Here is a 19,638-nt window from a genome sequence, read left to right on the forward strand (position 1 = left end):
AGTTAATCAAGTCTACTATTAATGAATTAATGCTTTAATCAATCAGACTGCTAAAAGAAGATATAGTTGTTATTCTCCTCGTCATAGTGCACAGGGCAGGGCAGAGCTTGCCCACAGCCCCCCAGGGGGATTGGGACCCAGGAGTCCTGCCCTGTGCCTGCAAGCAACCCCTGCTGACCTCCCCGCCTACAGTTCCCGAGGTGCTTTGCGCGCGTGGGCGCGGCGAGGGAAGGGGGCGGGCTGGCGGGCAGGCGCGCGCAGTCCCGGCCAGGAGCAGCAGCTGTAGTCCCGCGCGCTCCCTCCCGCCGCAGCAGCGATGTCGGCCGCCGGCTGCTACCAGACGCAGAGCAGGGACATCCCCGGGCTGGCCACGCGGCTGAGCCTGGCCGAGGGGCCCCCGCTGCTGCCCGGGGACTACAGCACCACGCCCGGCGGCACCGTCTTCGGGACCACGCCGGGGGGTGAGCTCTGGCTGCCCCCAGACCAGTGTCTCTGAGCATGTGCAGAGGGCCAGACAGGGCTCCTTGCGGCAGCACTCGCGTCTCTTCCTTTAATGGCCAGGGGTTTTGCCTGTGCAGAGTGCTCCGAGGCATGTGCAGAGCGCCCTCCTGTGCTCAGCTCTTCATTCTTTCCTTAATTGTTGGGGGCTTTTGCCTGTGCAGAGTGCATCTGAGCACACGCAGAGTGCCCACTTGAGCAGGGAGAGTGGAAGGCCTGCTGGGTTGCTGCATGTGGTTGTGTCGTGTGTGTCTGGAGTCCAGTTCAGCGCATCAGGGTGCAGGAAGGCCAGAGTGTCTCTGAGCATATGCAGAGGGTCTTCGTGCATGAGGGAGTCTGGAGGCCAAAACAGGGCTCCTTGCAAGGCAGGACTCGCATCCGATCCTTTAATTGTTGGAGGCTTTTGCCTGTGTAGAGTGTATCTGAGCACACACAGAGTGCCCTCTTGAACTGAGGGGAGCCCTGCTGGGTCACTTGAGCTTCTCTTAGCATGTGCAGAGGGTCCTCCTGTGTGCGGGGCATCTTCAGCCCGAAACAGGGCTCCTTGCAAGGCAGGACTCAAATCTGTTTCTTCCTTTCACATTTCATTTAATTGGTGGAAGAATTAGCCCTAGAAGGGTGCATCTGAGCACATGCAGAGTGCCCTGTTGAGCAGGGAGTAGCCCTGCTGGGTTGCTACATATGAGTATGTGTGTCTTGAGTCCAGTTCAGGGCTCTTTTGCAAGCAGGGCTTGGACCTGTCCTGTTTTTGAAATGTTCTTCAATTAGTAAAGTGATACAAAAGAGCCTCTGAGCTCCTCTGGAGTCCTGATGAGCATGTGCTTTAATTGCACCACCACCACTGTCCTTGTCTTGCATTTGGGGTTGAGAGTGGAAAGACTCTGAGTCAGGGAATAGTACAAAATAGTAGAAAATAATTACAAAAATACCAATTTGTAAACTGGTATTGCTATTCCAAAATCCAGGCACTTTGTCCTTGACTTTATTGTTTTTTTAAGTGCAGAACCGAGCAGGCAACCCATTTCAGACTGCAGAAGGAGCACTTGGGAAGTGTGAACAGAGTGTGAATACAAGGAGCACTTGTGTCGTGTTTTCTATACTGTTGGCACTGGAAGGTCTTTTGCTCATTCCCACATACTGTACAACAATGTACAGGTTGTACGTTCCCTCTCTGCGGTGTGCACCTGTACAGAAATTGTTGAAAAATGTCAGAGGCCAGCCTTATGGGTAGCAGTGAAAAAAGCAAGAGGAAGCATATTTATGCAATTATTCCAAAATCCAGGCAAATCCAAAACCCAGGCACTTTCCCATCCCAAGCAGACCAGTTAAAGGGTACTCAATCTGTACATACTGGTAGTCATTGATAGACTTGTCCTTTGTGAATTTGTCCACTCTCCTTTTAAAGGCACCCCACATCTTGTGGCAGTGCATTCCACTGGCTAATTCTGCTCTGTGTGAAGCATTGCCTTTTTTTGTCCACTGTCAATCTCCGGCCAGTCAGTTTCATTAGCTGACCCCAGGTTCTGTTATTATGTGAGAGATAGAAAAACTTATCTCTTCCCCCCCCCCCAATAATCCCAAATGCCTCAGGCTGCAATCCTATACCCACTTTCCTAGGAGTAACCCCCACTGAATTCAATAGGGCTTACTTCTGAGTGGACATGCATTGGATTGGGCTCTCAGTCATGTTCTATTCCCCATCCCTTACAGTACAATCCTATGCATTAAGTTCAGTGGGACTTACTCCCAGGTGTCAAGGATTGCTGCACCCCTGGAAATCCCATTGAACTGAATGGGGCTCACTTCTGAGTAGGCTTGCATAGGAATAGGCTGTTGGCCACATTTTTGTGCGTGTGTCAGCTAACAAACCTCAGGTGCCCTGATCACTTTCTTTGCCCTCTCTTCCACTTTCTCCAGCTCTATAAACTTCCCTTTACAGTGTGTTTGGGGCTACTGGGGTGCAGAGCAGTCTGGGCTTTGTAATGTATATACAAGAGGCAGGGAGGGATTGAAGTGGACTGTGTATTGACAGTGGTGGTTTTTGGATCAGGGCTTGTGTTTAGATAGGAGCAAGAAAAGAGGATCAAGTGAGATTAGATCTTTTTCGAACCAGCTATTTGGGGACTGTTTGCCTTGCTCCGTGCTGCTTGTAGTGTGAGACCAACTAATTTGCTCTAAAAGGGAATTGGAATGGCACTGGAGAGGGTGTCTCCATTGAACTTGAACTCCATTGAACTGGGTGTCATTGAACTGGAGAGGGTGTCTTTCTGGAGATTTGGGAGGTGATTTTTTCCTAATGTGGGGAACAGTGGGGATTGCATATGGAGAGGGCAGTAATTTTCAAGGCTGAAGATCCTTTGGGTCAGATGTAGCCCGTGGAAGCTCTTTTTCCAGGCCATGAGCTTTCCCAACACCACCATCAGCTGCTTAGCTGTGCTGAAGTGTCACTGCTGAAAGGGCAGTCCACACGATAGTTGGACTCTTCCATGTCTTAAAAATATAATCAAGCATTGTGTATTTTGTCTTCTGTCATTTCTAGCTCATAAGTTGCTAAGTGAGAAAAAGTTCTTTTATAATGACATCACTTCCTGCTTAATGACATCACTCCCGGCCCTCTGCAGCCATTGTGAATGCTATTCAGCCCACTATATGAAAGGGGTTTGACACTCCTGCTCAAGAGCCATGTGTTTGGTTGTCACAAGGAGGGGTCAATCCTTCCAGTGCACATGAGCCACCTTTCCAAAGTTTCTGTGTGCAGATGTTTCATTATCATATGGCTTGATCAGAGCATGAGAGCTGGCACAGCCTCGCCTCAGTCCGTCGCCTCTCTGAGCCCATGCTGTGTAGAAGACCCATGGCTGTAAAGATATGGGAAGCAGGCTATATACATGCTTGGAATAAAAAATGTGGTGTTTTTGCCAGTGTGTAGAAAAGGATCTGATAAATGCTGACATTGTCATTCCAAGGGGTTTGTTTTTGCAGAAAGGTGGTGTGAACTCTGCAGCTGCTTATTTAATGACTTTGCCGCTGAGTTGGGCCAAACGAACAAGGCCTGCAAAATTAAGGAAGCGAGGTTTCTAATTTGACTAATATTGGTTAGCATGCCATTGTTTGGGCTTGATGGCAGTGCAGGAAGCATTGAGGTTTTGGTTTTGCTTAAATGTTGGCAGTCCTCATCTGAAATGGGTCTGTCACAAGGTTTTGACATATTTTGAACATAAGTAAATCCCTGCTGGAGCTTCCTGTATCTTACAGTGGCCCACCAGATGCCTCATAAGGACATAAGAACAGCCCCACTGGATCAGGCCATAGGCCCATCTCGTCCAGCTTCCTGTATCTCACTGCGGCCCACCAAATGCCCCAGAGAGCACACCAGATAACAAGAGACCTGCATCCTGTTGCACCTCCCTGGTGCCTCGGTGAGCACACAAGACAACAAAATCCCTGCGTCCTGTTGCCACTCCGTTGCCCTGGCATTCTGAGGTAGCCTACTTTTAAGACCAGGAAGTTGCACATGCGCACCATGGCTTGTTACCTGTGATGGACTTCTTTCAGAAATCTGTCCAGTCCTGTTTTGAAGGCACCTAGGCCAGATGCCGTCACAGCATCTTGTGGCAAGGAGTTCCACAGACATGGACTTTTCCTCCATCAGTCTTCCCCTTTTAAAGGCATCTAGGCCAGACTCCATTACTACAACTTGTGGCAAGGAGTTCCACAGACTAATCACACTCTGGGTACAATAATATTTTCTTTTGTCTGCCCTAACTCTCCCGACACTCAATTTTAGTGGACATCCCCTAATTCTGGTGTTGTGTGAGAGGGAAGATTACATCCTCCTCTCCACTCTATCCATCCCCTGCATAATTTTGTATATCTCAATCATGTTCTTTCTCAGGCGTCTTTTTTTTCTAGACTGGATGTTTTGCACAGTTAAAAATGTGTGATATACCTGCAAAGGCAAAGTTAAACTCCCCCAGCATGGATTTTTGTACCTGGAAGTCTTAATGCTAAGTGTTTGAGGGAGCAGTAGGTATGGCTAGCTTGAATATCCTAGTAATGAACATGCTGTTGACTTTCAGCAGTGCTTGAGAAGAATCTGGAACATGCAGCCTGTGTGCAACACCTTTCTCCCTGCCGTGTGCATTGCACCTGCTGTGGACATTGGTCAAGTATTGGTGTGAGAGGTGCCCAGGTGCTGTGCACCTTTCAGGGATCAGGGCACTGAACGAAAGCTCTTGAGATGTGGGGCAGGGACAGACATGCCCGGCTCTGTTTGTTGTCGGTTTGGTTTTTAGTCCGGCGTGATTCCTTGGCAGCTATACAACCCGCTTCATAACAGCGCTTTGTGCTCTTGTGTTGTTGCACCACTGAAACACGTTGGGTGTCTTAGAGCCAAAGTATGCGTTATGAAAAGGCTCTGCCGTGTGCCAACGACAGAAGTGCTTTAGCTACATGAACAGCACTTCTGTGACCATCCGTATTAGGTGCTGTCGCATCTCCCATGCGCAAGCTTCTGGGGCACTTCTTTGGACCCCTCCCGGTCTGTGCAACTCTGAACAGAGTTCAAAATGTGAATCCACTTTTCCATTTCAGTCCTGGAACGTGCTGGAATACCTAGCATGTATGCACTGCTGAAACAGAGACGCCTGCGTTGGCTCGGTCATGTCGTGAGAATGGATGATGGCCGGATCCCAAAGGATCTCCTGTATGGAGAACTCGTGCAAGGAAAGCACCCTACAGGTAGACCACAGCTGCGATACATCTGCAAGAGGGATCTGAAGGCCTTAGGAGTGGACCTCAACAAGTGGGAAACCCTGGCCTCTGAGCGGCCCGCTTGGAGGCAGGCTGTGCAGCATGGCCTTTCCCAGTTTGAAGAGACACTTGGCCAACAGTCTGAGGCCAAGAGGCAAAGAAGGAAGGCCCATAGCCAGGGAGACAGACCAGGGACAGACTGCACTTGCTCCCAGTGTGGAAGGGATTGTCACTCCCGAATTGGCCTTTTCAGCCACACTAGACGCTGTGCCAGAACCACCTTTCAGAGCGCGATACCATAGTCTTTCGAGACTGAAGGTTGCCAACACTCATTGTTGGAGGGTGTTTTGTTATTTTATTATATCTCTTGTTAAAAAGAAATAGTTGCTAATTTCTGTTACCACTGGTCATTTGGTGCTAGCCAGAATTGCACCCCTGTGGTCCGAGATATATTCATAGGTGGTTTTATCTCTTAAGCACCAGTTAAGTTGACTTGTAAACACCGTAGAACGAGTGCCATATGGGCTTATAATGCTTTGCCTGCTGCTAGGCGACATTTCAAAAGGGGACGGATCAGATGAAAGCTTTCTGTCCCTGGCAGCCACAGAGAAGGACTTGTGTAATCGCTGAAAGTGTTGACTGCACACTGGGCAGAATGAGCCCGGGTGGTGTGATTCTCCACCCCCTTATGCTACAGGCTGCATCAGCATGTAAGCAGAGGAAAGCTTGCAGCCAGGTTGTCTCTCCCCCCACCCCACCCCACCCCAAACTCCTGAGCTATCAACAGTGGCTGGAAGTCAGAGCTCGGAGGAAGTGATTTCTCTTTGTCCTGTAGAGTTTGGGCTAGCTCCACATGCACTTGATAGAAGATGATGCAATCTTATGATAAACACGCACTGCTGTTGCATGTGTTATATCTTTCCTACAAAGAGAACACATCAGGGTAGTAAATGGCGAGAAGTTTGCACAGATATCATAAAGATCATGGCAGTTATCCCCTGGGCCTTCTCTTTCGGTAGACACACATTGGGAAGCCACAGTTAGGCACAGCTTCCCGATGCAACCAGGTAATGTGCTACTAGCAGCACATTCTTGCACATTATATTGTGGGCACAGACTTCCTGTGTTTTTTCTACCCAGGGAAACTCCTTCTGTTCCTTGGAATCGCCTGTAATGTGTGTGAAACTGGCATAATTTAAGCCAGTGGTTCCCAAACTGGCTCGCAGAACATCTGCTGCCCTATGCAATGTTTAGGATTGCAGCCCTAAGGGGGAGCCATGATCAGTGGCCCAGAGTCAAAAAAAAAGTTTGGGAACCACTGGTTTAAACCCTTCCTGGCAGGTTGGTCTGGCTTCTGATGCCATGATAGGATGGCTTTTAACAGTTCAGGACTGGGATCCTGGAAGGGAATGTCACCTGCCCTAGGTACCCCATTCAGTCTTTGAGATCTCATGCCAAAAACCTTCTGACTGTTCTGTCAGGTTGGGTGTCAGTTGCTGAGAGAGAGATCCTGTGCAGTGGCCTCAAACTAGCGGAAATCTGTCACCTGACAAGGAGATCAAGGTTGAGCGTTGGGTAATAAAGATGTATATTTTTTTCAAAGAGACCTTCTGTAGTCAACATGCCTTTGCTTCTATGGCGTTCCATTGACTGGAGTTCCATCTCAATTTTATTTGGCTTGTCTTCCTGCCTCGGGCACCGTTATATCAAAAGTTGCACATTTCCCATGCATGAAATCCTGCTGTTGTAATCAAACATGCTCATGGAAGAGTCTTGAGTGAATGAGGCTTGAGTGAAAAGAGACCAGGGATGTCACAAAAGCCATTTTGGAGTTAAACAAACTATGACAGAGTTTTTCAAACTGTGTGTTGGGACCCAATTTATGTTGGGTCCCACAACATGGAAAGATCAGATCACTAATTGCCTTAAGCCCCGAAGCGGTTCAAAAACTGGATGCAGGTGGGACCTTGGTATCCACAAGGGATCTGTTCTTGGACCCCCTCCTCCTCCTCCTCGGGTACTGAAAATCACAGATAATTAAATACACTGTTTTGGCACCTTAAGCCTTCCGGAGGTGACTGGAGCTGTTTCAATTTAAAAAAAAAAAAAAAAAGCTAGTTCTGATTTCCTGAGAGCCGTTCCTGTGTATTTTCTTGTCTTTTGTTCTTACAGCAACCCTGTGTATGGTAAAGAAGTAGTATTATCCCCATGTTGCAGATAGGGAAGACTGAGACTGAGAGCAAGTGGCTTATCCAGTGCCAGCTAGTGAGTTCATGGCAGAGGCAAGGGTAAAACTGGGGATGGGGTTGGTCCCAATTTACAACTCAGTCTCGTATACTGCAGCCCTATACCATATACGCTTACCTGGCCCCATTGAACTTGGTGGGACTTACGTATGAGTAGATAGACACAGGATTGCATTGTTAACTACTTTGCAGCACCTGCTCTCCTCGGTAGGGTTCAGTTAAGGCAAATGGAGCCTATGCCAAAGCAAACATTTACAGTGGATCTTGTGATTCTCTTTGCAGTCTGATATCTCCTTCTGACACTGGAAAGCTAAGAAAACACACTAGTTAAATATTCCCTAGAGCAGCGGTTGTCTGCTGAGACCCACCTCACCCTCCTGTGCTCCCTCTTGCACCGCAAAGCATTCCTGAGAGCCATAGGAAGCTGCTTCTGGGTCACACCAGGCCTGCAACCCATTCCATTGACCTCTGTGGGCCCCAGAATGCCACAGGGATGCAGGGCGTTCTGGAGCCTGCCAAGGAAAATGACTGCGGGTCAGATGCGACCCAGAGGCAGCCTCTGGTGGCCCCCAGTAATGCTTTGCAATACAACAGGTAGCATTGGAGTGCGACCCATAGTACGTAATGTTGCAACCCGCCTTTTGAGAAGTGCTGCCCTACAGCGTGGGTTGGCAGCCCGCAGGCCGTATCCGATCCACCAGCCACTTTCATCCAGCCTGTGCGGAACTTGGCGTGGGAGGCCAAGTCGCCATGCCCGGGACAAGGAATGGCGGGACCACCCATTCGGACTCACTGAGTTCCTGTACTGCTGCACATATCATGTTTAACAGACAGAAGACTTAACTGCTTGCCTTTAAAAAAATATATATTTTATTGATATATTTTCATCTCATCTAAATGCAGGACATGTAGTTCTGCAGGATTAGGCGTTAATCGTTGGATTTAGTGTTTCCAACATTCCAGCTACTCTCCCCCACTCAAGCCTCTTGTGCTTTTGACAACATCCGAAGCAGCAGAAATGCAGGTGGAACCTGTCTTGTGACTTCATCTTCCTGCCAAGCTTCACCTGCGTGACTTGTTTATAAAGCTTTGCTAAAAAGCCGTTTCCATAGGTGGGAGTGAAAGGAGGTGGTAGTATAGAAAGGGTACAGGGAGTGGGATAATAGCAAGAGCAAAGAAGCATGAAGTAGGAGGGGGTATAGTTAGTTTTGAAGTCCTGGGAGATGCCAGGCAGTAGAGTGTAGTGGCTACAGCTGCAATCCGAAACTCCCTTTCTAGGGAGTCTCATTGAACTAAGTGGGACCTACTTCTGCGTAAACATGCCTAAGCTGGTGCTGCAGGAGTCTTGAAGCCCAGGCTGCATATGCGCAGTAAAACTGGAGGAAGTTGCACCCATGGGTGCCAACCACTGGGATTTGTAACCACACACTCCATACCACTCATGTTATCCATGGAAAAAATCTATGCCAGTCAATCATCCTCTGGCTGTCTTTTTTCCAAGGACTCAAAAACCACAGGGAGCTCATAGCCATGTGAGTTTCCAGCCATACATTCAAATCGCACAGATTGATTCTGAACTCATGGATTAAGAAGTGGGGGAAATGGCATATTTTGTTTTCACATTTTTAAACCGCTCTTCCTCCAAGGAGCTCAGGGTGGTGTACGTGGTTCCTCCCCTCCTTTTGTCCTCACAACAACCCTGTATGGTAGGTGAGGCTGAGAGTGACTGACCAACCCACAGTCACCCAGGGAGGTTCATGCGTGAGTGAGGATTTGAACCTGAATCTTCGAGGTCTGACTCCTGAACCACTACACCATCCTGGCTCTCAGGATGCCATTGCTATATCAGTTGCATCACACACAATCTGTGCATTGCATTGTGTTAATAGCCAAGCCCATGTATGTAAGCAAAGGGCATTATGTTTGCATCTTGTTCATATTGTGAGTTGCCCTGGTTCGCCTTTTGGCAAAAGGCAAATTGCTAATTTTAAAAAAAGCCTCCAACCTCTGCTGTTCCCAAATTGTGACCTGGGCAAAAATAGGGGGTTAGTTAACACCCCCTTGCAGTGGTGCTAGCAATTATAACCTTTGACTTTCTCAGTGGCTTGCAGAGTTAAGAGCAGTAAAGAGTGTGTATTACTCATGCATACTTGGGGGTGGGGAAGCTGACATGACTCTGACTCTTGTTGCCCAATTGCAACATGGAGTTCAGCACAGGGAAGTGAGAGCACCGTGGACTGACAGATGTGTCCGCCTCGATTTCTCCAAGGGGGGGCTGTTGTTTTCACTGTGTAACTGACATTGGAAGCTTGCCTCTCCCAGTGCAACATCTCGACTCCACGGCTTTGTTTTCCGCAGATATTTCTCAGTTATCCTTATCATGCTGATGTGTTGGGCCCGGGCATTGAGCAAAACTTCGGTGTCTCAAAAGAAAATAACTTTGCTGCGGATGCTTTATATCAAGCAGCAGAGTGGACAGAACGGCCAGCACTCCCATGGTCCCAAGGAACATGGAGATTGAGCATGCAGCAGACCCTGGAAAAGTCCAGGATTTGGCTTTTGGCAAACCCATTGCAGGCAGATGCTTGAAAAGCACAGTGGTTGAGGGGATTTGAAATATAGGCAGTTGTAAGGATATATGAAGAGCCCTGCTGGATCAGGCCAGAGGCCCATCTGGTTTAGCTTCCTGTATCACAGTGGCCCACCAGATGCCTCAGAGACCATCCAAGACAACAAGATACAGTACCTGTATCCTTTACTACCTTGCACCTTTCTGAGATAGCCTATTCCTAAAACCCGGAGGTTGCTAATACCCATCATGGCTTGTAACCTGTGATAGACTTCTAAAAAATCTGTCCAGTCCCCTTTTCAAGGCATGTAGGCCAGACATCATCACCACATCCTGTGGCAAGGAGTTCTGCAGATTAAGGGCACTTTCAGTAAAGAAATATTTTCTTTTGTCTGTTCTAACTCTTCCGACACTCAGTTTTAGTGGCTGTTCCAGTGGTGTGTTGAGAAGGGGGAAAAGTTCCTCTGTCTATAATTGTGCTGCTGTTTCTTTGGATTTTTTTTTGTAATTGTAACTCATTTTGGACTCGCAATCCATTTTTGTAAAAAGGAAAGACCAGGTAGGCATTTAATTTTAGAATAAAGCAAACCTTCCAGCCTATTAGCTTCACGTACCCTGATGCCAAGCCTGTGGTTGCGTCAGCCCACTGTGGGATTGTGAGCCACTGGCTGCATAACTTAGCAGGGCAGTCCTCTGCTGACCCCGTTATGAAATGTCCTTGTCTTTTCTAGGAAAACCAGCCTCGTACTCCAGCAGCTTGCTGCACCAACTGCCAGGGCCCTGTGCGGTCTGCCGGCCTTGATTAACTGTTGTTTAATGTTGGGCGTCGGTCTGAACCGGCGGGTGGCTCTGTCAGTTTAATGCCAGCCTCCCGCTGAATGGAAGTTTGCCAGTACTGTAATGTTTTCCAGGAGCTTGAAAACAGCAGAACAGCTTGAAAACAGTGGTTCCCTAAAAGTGTGTGTATATGTTTGGCTGCTGTGAATCAATGACCATAGACCAGCGATTCCCAAACTTTTAGCACCGGGACCCACTTTTAAAAATGACATTCTTCCAGGGACCCACCTACGTTTACGAGACTTTTTAAAAAAAGGAGATCTACTGTAGAAAGAAATAATATTTTTATTTATATAATAACCAGGAAAAAAAGATGTATAGACATTTAATTCCCTATATTTACACATGCTTGCAAACTGCAAGAGCTCCGCTCTCCTTGTAAGCTGCAGGAGCTCAGCTCTTTGCAGGGCAGTTAGCAGCTATCTGATTTTTGAATAGCCTCAGGGTTTGAGGCAGTAACTATTGGGTCTTTTCATTGGAGAATCTGCTCAGCTGCTACAGGGCCCAACAAACATCAGGTTGTGACCCACCAGTGGGTCTCGACCCATGGTTTGAGAACCACTGCCCTAGACTGAAACAGCTTTTTCATGGGGAGTTCTCCCCACCTGTTTTTTTAGTAGATCCTCCACCATCTCCAAGCAAGAGTGTTGGGGGGGGAGGGGGGCCACTTCAGAGCATTTTTTTTTACAGTACAATCCTGTGCATGTCTGCTCCAAAGTAAGTCCTATTGTGATAGAACTTGATAGAGGATAAACCTTGTACAGGTCCATCCTCCCTATCCATAGATTCAGGACCCATGGATTTAATACGCCGTGGATTCTGAACCTGCAGTGGGATTGCTGAGCTCCCGGACACGATCGGCGATGTTCCTCAGTCACATCCAGGGTTTTTTTTTTGAGGTTGTGGGTAGCATTTTTGCAGAGTCAAGCCAGGCAGGCCAGTGCCACGTGGATACCAGCGCAGTGGGTCTCAGGTACCACTTGCCATGCTGTGAAGTACCACTGATCAAAAAGCACTGCCCAAGGCTGTCAAAGGATTAAAATGAGACCTAATTCTAGAGCAGTGATGTTGATTTGGAAACATTCTTGCATTCAGCCCAAATTTGGAAGCCTTATCGCCACATTCCTCCTCTCCAGGGTCCAGCTTCTGGAAAGACTTGTTATGGAAATGTGCAGCTGGAGTGGGACAGCACTGGTTGGCTAGCTCTAGGGACATCACCAGGAAATCTTAATCTTTCAAAAGCTTTTGGTTTCCCCCCCCCCCCTGTTAATGTGTTTGCTAATGAACAAACTACATGTGGCAATGTAAAATATAAAGCAGACATCCTGCCTGAAAAGCATGGGGGGAGTGGAGCAAGGCGGATGGCTGACCCAGTATTTGATTGGCTGATATGTAGGTAATTCAAGCTGTAAAGCTAGGAGAAAGCCAGTTCCTGTCTGCAGCTGTGGCCACTCCTATATTATATCTTCACTCTAAGAGCCTGGATGTTTTTGCTGTGCCACAGCTTACAAAACATAGGACTACATATAGGGCTCCTCCTAGTGGCTCCTGTGCACAGTCATTGATACCCTTGCAAAGGGGTGGTGGGTATGTCCAGTTTGGGCCACACAGAGAATTCTTTGTGCAAGTGAGGAACGTTTGGAAACGATTGAGCATCTGATGGTGGATCCTCCTTGACCTAGCTTGAGTGCAATGAGGGTTTTGAGAAGCAAGGATCCAAAACCTCTGCTGTCCCAATTTTCTTTGCATTGCAAAGTATTTCATTTTTCTGAATCCCCTGCAAGCTGTATTTGAATAATAGCAAAGCATCTAAGGCAATGTTCTTCTACCTGTGAGTTGCGACCCCAGTGGGACAAAAACAACCCCCTCTGCCTGTTTTGACAGATCCATGAAGAATTATCATGAGCTGGTGGATATGCTCAAGGGTGGGGGACGGACACAATCGCAGGTAGTGGGGACCCCAAGCCGCAGAATGCAAGAGGTTCAGCCTGTGACATTTCTGTATTACAGCAGGCAGGTCCCCCCCTCAGCTATTTGGTTTCAGATCAGTACGTTGTTCCTTCACCCCAGCATATCCCCTAACTACTTGTGGCTGTCTCCATCCCAGGTACGCGTATAATTTACAACCGACAGTTTTTAATGGAGTGTCGCAATTCTCCGGTTGCCAAAACACCACCTTGTGATCTTCCTGACATTCCCGGTGTCACCAGCCCAAATGTGGAGGAAATCCGGACTGAAACCTGCCATGCCCACACCGAGGAGGAGAAAACTGGCTTGGGTGAGTGATTGTCTACGACAGGGGTCTCCAAACTTTTTGGCCAGAGGGCCGCATCAAATATCTGGCACGGTGTTGAGGGTCGGAAAAAAAAAATTTAAATATAAAATGTATTTAAATAAATTAGAGATGGAACTTAGATGAGTGAATAAATGAATGGATGGGCTCATTCATTCAGCCTCTCTGGCCCTTGAACACCCTCCAGATGCAACCAGAGCGTAGTTCCTGTCATGTTTGGCCAAGTGGGCCAGAGGCTTTCAGGAGACAAGAGGCTGGCTGTGGGCCAGATAGAGGTTTGCCACATGCCACATCTGGCCCCCGGGCTGGGGTTTGGAGACCCCTGGTCTATGACATCTGTGGCATTTATGGATCATCTGTGGAATCTCTGCTGGGCCCAGGGCAGGTTGCCAGGCCTAAGGAAGCCAGGGGGCAAAATCCCCAGGGTTGCAGGGGTTCCGGACTATGACGGAACAAGCTGTACAGTACAAACAAATGAATTACAAATTTAGGGAGGGGTGGCCCAATCAGAATCTTGCTCTGGGCCCAATACCAGCTCTCAGCAGCTCTGTGGGATCCTCAGATCTTATGTATCCGTCAACCATGTAGGAGAAGAGTGACAACTCAGGGATAGAACACATCCCTTGCATCAGGGTTTTAAGCCATTTGGAGCATTTGCTCCCATTTGTGCTATGGTAATCTATTGTCAAATACACACAACACACTGCAATGGACATTTTGAATTTTATTCTACACACAAAATTTTTTTTTTTTACAGTCACTGAAACAAGTGGTTTTGTAGCTATTTACTTTTCAAGGGTTATCTACCCATTTTGTTTGTTGACTTGTAGGCTTACACGTATGCAATTTAATATTAAAATGTCCTTGGATCCATTTGGACCATTAAGTGCACAATTTGATCACTTTCCATTCTACCATAGAGATATAAAGTCTATACTAAAGTTTGTATTTCTGAGATTCTGCAGACCTTGGCTGGGAACCTAGGGTCCCATTTCCAGTTGGGCCGCACAGCTCCTAAGGCTGCCCCTGCCTTGCATGTGAAAGGTCCCATGTTCAATCTTGGGCATATTCAGGTGGGACGAGAGAGAGTCTTTCGGAAGCCCTGAAGGGCCGCTGCCTCTCAGTGAGGACAGTTCTGAGCTACATGGACCAAGGTTCTGCATGGACCTAGGCTCTGTTCCCAGAGTCCTTGGGGATACTAAACCCACAGATATTGAGATCTCCAGGAGGGCCCTCAGAGGATCTCCGGACATGATTGGCAGTACCTTCTGGTTGCATTCAGAGGTGTTCTGAGGCCCATGGGGACCTCCTTGGGTCTCAGAAGGTCTGCCAGAGGCCTCTGAAAGCAAGTGGCTTTCTCCCAGTATCCACAGCATCTGCGGTGAGTCAGATCCACAGGTATCGGATCTGCGGTTACTGGAGGCATATTGTAGTCTGTAAACCATCTGTATCTTCTCCCTTCTTGGGATTGCAAAGACAGGTAGAATTGCTAAATGTGATTATATCCTATATTATAATTTATGGGCATTTTTTGTCTCTCACACAGGCGAGGAAGCCCAGTTCGACATGGATATCTAAACATTATCCTTGGGGGGAAAAAATGGTTCTTTCCAAAAAAGCAAAAAAAAAAAGGCAAGAAGTCAGCAATGCTTCCAAAACCGGTGAGGCTTGTAGGATAGCCCACACTTTGCAACACTTTCCAGGAAGGAAGGCCTGTTAATATTTTCTGACTGGGAGAAGGAGGAGGAAGAGTCGACTTCCTGTTGCACCAGGATTGAAAACACTGGCAGATTTATCTGTGTGAGGCTGCTAGTGGCGGACAAAAGCATGAGAGAGATGAAATGCTTCCTCAATTCCTCCAGCCAACACCTTTCTGTGCCTTTTGTTTATTCACAAATATTAGTGCTCTTAAGGCAAGGGGCTGGACTGCAAGAGGAGAAATAAAATCATGCTGGATTTTGGGGATTAATAATTTAAAAAGGGTCTCTTTTAAATGCACTTGGCTCTTCTCTTTTGCAAAATTTCTGTCGGAACACCTTTACAAGAGATTGGGGAGTAACTTCTCTTAAGCTTTATCGTAGTGCTAAGCCAACATTGATAGTTTGATAACTGTACAAATAGGGCAGCAGAACAGGATGTGAATAGAAAAATCCTTGATTGATCACTCAGTTTTCCCCGGTGCTCTAACTGCAGCCAGGACCCCCAAATGGTACAAAGCAGTGGACTGATGAAATTGACTTGCTCACGTCAATTTCACCAGTTGACTTCCCAATTCTAGTGGGGTTTCATTCCTGAACTCCTTTTCAAAAGTTCAGGAAATGTGGGGGTGAGTTTGAGAGCACACAGTTCAAGGAAAGTAAGTGTTTGAACATTTAAGAAAAACATTCTGGGCTTTGGGAACGCGGTGTCATGGGAGAGCAGTTTACAGCCTTCTGCTAGTTTTCTTTTTTTAAAGGGCTACATGAATGCTCAGGCAGATTGTTACATTATGTACACATTCTTCACTGTACTTAAAGTAAAAAAAAATAATAATAAAGGAAATGAAAAACTGCTCTGAGCTTTTCTGCAGTGTTTTTTTAGCATCCGTGACATCACATGAATGGTCCAGTAGATGCCTGTCACAGTCACACATGCATATCTAGGTATACTGGCTCTCTGAGTGAGTTATGGATGTCCCGGTCACAGACTGCTGTGTCAGTGCATTTATGCAAGCTCGGTGCATTTGTGCAGGTACAGTACATCCTTTGATGACACTTTCATGCGTGTCATCATGCCACGATACAGCTGGACTCACAAGTACCTGGCTGTTTCAATCTACATACATCTCAACTTATGTACAGACCTCTGGAACCTAACCTGGATGTGTGTCGGTGACTTACAGCACAATCTAAGCATGCATACTCAGAAGTAAGGCTCATTGATTTCAATGGGACTTGGTCCCAGGCAACTGTGTATAGTGTTGTAGCTTTAGGGTCAGATCCTACCCAATTTTCCAGTACAGGTGCCCCTGTGCCTGTGGGGTATGGACTGCTTCCTGTGTTGGGGACACAGTTTTAGAGGCTTCCTCAAGATATGGGAACTTTTGTCCCCTTATCTCAGGGCTGCATTGCAGCTGCACCGGTGCTGGAAAGTTGGATAGGATTGGGCTCTTAGCCTACTGCAGTATTAGTCATGTAGGTAGGAACCAGATTCTGCCTTTAATAGGTGCTGGTTGTGATACAATGATGGATTGGTGGGGGGGGGGCACCAGTGCAAAAAGAGAGAAGAAACTTCAAAGGGACACTGGAAATGTTTTGTTTCGTCTGGTGCAGTTCAAAACACCACCAGTGACCAGCTATTAGAAAAGACACTGTGCTGGGGAGAAGAGGGACAATTACTCTCCCCCTGCTAAATAAAGAGAAGCATCAATTTTTAAAGTGTGCCTTGTTACCCAGTTAGTACCATCCACTATGCCTAGAAGTATTGCTTTAATCCGGGGGTGTCGAAACTTTTTTGGCAGAAGGGCCATCACCCCTCTGACACAGTGGTGGGGCGGGGCGGGGGGGGGGGAAGAAGACTTAATTTAAATTTCAAATTTGAATAAATTTACATAAATGAATATATTAGAGATGGAACTTATATGAATGAAAATCTTGCAATAGTTCAAGGCCTATAAAAGGCCTTGCACAAAGCAAGGCCAGCCTTTCCGTAGCTGCCACTACTGCATCACAGCAAGGAAGCAAGTGGTGAAACAGCAAGCAGTGGAGGGAACCCTCATCCCCCAGCTCACGCAAGAGGTTGAACAGTCGCCTTCACACTGAGAGCAGTTGTGTCGGGCCAGTATGGGCTCCAGCAAGTCTCCGGAGGGCCAGAGGCTCATTGGAGACTGGGGGCTCCCCACAGGCCGGGGGTCCCCGAGGGCCACAATTGGCCCCAGGGCAGGCGTTTGGGCACCCCTGCTTTAATCCATAGGATAACTGGTGAGACCCACTGGGTAATGTAGGTGGTAGAATTCCCAACTACTCCATGCGAGGCATGGTCCTATTTCTTGAGTCAACCCCTGCCCCTTGTACAAAGGTTCATTTGTGTAGTGAATCAGGAGAAAGATGACCTCCAAGGTCCAACTCTTAACATTTTGTGGTTCAAAGTCTATGCTAAACTTTCTTTCAGTGTTCATTCACTGCCTGCAGAGAGGGCCTTTTTAGCATGGGGAATTCTTCTCAAACAAGACCTGCAGCCCAAAGAGGAACAGCCAAGAATTTTGCCACCGTCTCTTGCTACCTGTCTCCTGTTAGGTGTCCTCTGTTCTGGCTCAGGGTAGCTTTCAAAGTTAAGTCAATAAAGCAGAGATAAAGTAGAGTCTTGGCCTTTGAGACCTGTCTCTGCTTCAGTCTGAAATGCTACGTCAGGCTGCAAAACCGATTTGGCCACAGAGCGTGCTCAAATCGCCATCTCCTGCATTTTAGAAAATAAACAGGTCGACGCAGAGGTTTGTTTTCAGCCTTGATAATCTGTTGGGCGAACTGAATCCCCTGCAAAGAACTTCGAGCATTCACTGAGATTTGCTCCTGTGTCAGCAGCATGCATAGAGTTGCAGCCTTACCAGGGAATGACAAGTTCAATGAGAAATTGCGCCACCTATGTGGTTGTTTGACTTTACCAACAGAATGGGAGCTAATCCGAATTAGTTTGATGCACCTGGTCCCAGGTTGAAGCAGAGCATTTATCCTGGGGAGGGGGGGGGGGCTGTGTGTCTGAAGTGTTGATTTCATCTGAAATGTTTGCATTTAAATGCATTAACAGTGCATCACTCTCACTCTGAAGAAGGACTTGCTAAGTAAAGGTTGCCAACTTCAAAACAAACACCTGCTTTTAAATGCATCTGAGGGCTATGGCCCCATCCGAACAAAGAAATGAGCATCAAGAGCTAAGCACATTGACTACCAATTTGCTTATTTTTGTCTCCCAGACATCATTTTAGCACTGCTGCTCCTTTCAGAAATCACAGCCTTGCCTCAATGTGTGATTTGTGGGCACATGAAAAAGAAAACTGGGCAACCAAAATTCTTGGATATATGGGAATGTAGCAGGGGCTGGACGGGCAAGTCAGAGGCAAACAGATTTGTTTTCAGATGACAATTATTTTTAAACCACAGCAGTGCTTAATTTTTTTGGGTTACAGATGTTCCTTTGTACAGAAAGCAACAGCTGTCTCACAGCACTGCAGTGATGTGCAGCATGATTTAACAATTTGCACTATGTTGTTTTAATTGTGATGAATCTGCAATCCAGTTCAGAGCACAACTCTTCTCTTAAAGTGAAAGTCTCAAAATAAGAACATAAAGCACTGATGGATTAGGCCAAAAGCCCACCTAGATCATAGCAACATATAATGTTGAAGCTGAAAGGTGATTAAGAGGTCATCTAGTCCAACCCCTTGCTCAGTGCAGGCAACTGCTACAGCATCTCTGGCAGGGGGCCGTCCACCCTCTGCTTGAAAAACTCCAGTGAGTCCACCATTGCATAAAACAGGCTGCTCCAACAGAGGACGATTCTCAGGAAGTTCTTCCTCACGTCTAGCGTGAATCCACTTCAGCATCGTATTCCCTACAGTAGCCCACCAGATACCTCTGGAAAGACCACCATGAAGCAGAAGATGAAAGCAACAGCTGTCTCCCAATTTCTCCCCCACAACTAGTATTCAGAGGCACCCTGGAGGTACCCTGACTTGTAGCCACTGAGAGATTTTGTTGTCACACAAAATCCCCCCCCCCCCCGTTTGTCTAATTCCCTTTTAAAGTCAGAGAAACAAATGGCCATCGCCACATCTCGTGGCAGTGAATTCCACAGACTGATTATGCACTGTGCAAAGAAGTGCTTCTTTTTGTCCTAAATCTGTTGCCCGTCAGTTTTGGTGGATGCCTTTAGTTCCACTGTTGTGAGAGAAGGAGAAGAACTCCGCTTCTAGAATCCTAGTATTTAACCTCTCCAACCAATACAATCAGGTCAAAGTAAATACTTGGATTTAAGCTGGTTCAGTCCCCCTGAGCCCAAACAGCTGTAATTCGGCTTAGATTGTTTATGAATTGGCTTGTTAGTAAAGCCCCTGTTTATGGAGCAATCCATATGCTTGGATGGTCCTTGGGGGACAGAGTATTTTAAACCCTTCCATGTTGAGCTGCCACCTGCCCAAATTCCCACTTCCAATAAGTGGTTAAAGGTACAGGCACTCTGTACAAACACAAAAGCACATAAATTTATATAACACACAAAAATACATAAATTTATACTTAGTAGTATAGTATATAATAATTATAAGTATTATTATTATTACCATCCCTTTTTCCTATTCCATATCATAATCTGTCAGTGGACTATTGTGGCAAGGCTTTTATTATTATTTTTCTTTGTCAGTTTCTTGGTTTAAATTTGCAAGAGGAAACGAAACATGCCTGATTTCCTAC

The 19,638-nt window shown here is 47.0% G+C and overlaps 1 protein-coding gene across 1 annotated transcript; it reads left to right on the plus strand.

Moving 5' to 3' along the window:
- Positions 1-229: 229 nt before the first annotated feature.
- On the plus strand, positions 230-15,746 carry EIF4EBP1 (eukaryotic translation initiation factor 4E binding protein 1). The gene is made up of 3 exons (XM_066639533.1): positions 230-461; positions 13,010-13,180; positions 14,742-15,746. The coding sequence occupies exons 1-3, from the start codon at positions 317-319 to the stop codon at positions 14,771-14,773; spliced, it is 348 nt and encodes a 115-aa protein (XP_066495630.1). The 5' UTR covers positions 230-316; the 3' UTR covers positions 14,774-15,746.
- Positions 15,747-19,638: the final 3,892 nt, after the last annotated feature.

This window comes from Tiliqua scincoides, chromosome 11, assembly GCF_035046505.1.
Source record: "Tiliqua scincoides isolate rTilSci1 chromosome 11, rTilSci1.hap2, whole genome shotgun sequence".
In the NCBI taxonomy this organism is placed as follows: Eukaryota; Metazoa; Chordata; class Lepidosauria; order Squamata; family Scincidae; genus Tiliqua; species Tiliqua scincoides.

Excerpts from the sequence above, each read along its gene's own strand:
- EIF4EBP1 (XM_066639533.1), top strand. The coding sequence starts at position 317 with ATGTCGGCCGCCGGCTGCTACCAGACGCAGAGCAGGGACATCCCCGGG. Across the intron at positions 462-13,009 it reads CTTCGGGACCACGCCGGGGG|GTACGCGTATAATTTACAAC; the intron begins GTGAGCTCTGGC and ends TCTCCATCCCAG. Across the intron at positions 13,181-14,741 it reads GGAGGAGAAAACTGGCTTGG|GCGAGGAAGCCCAGTTCGAC; the intron begins GTGAGTGATTGT and ends TCTCTCACACAG.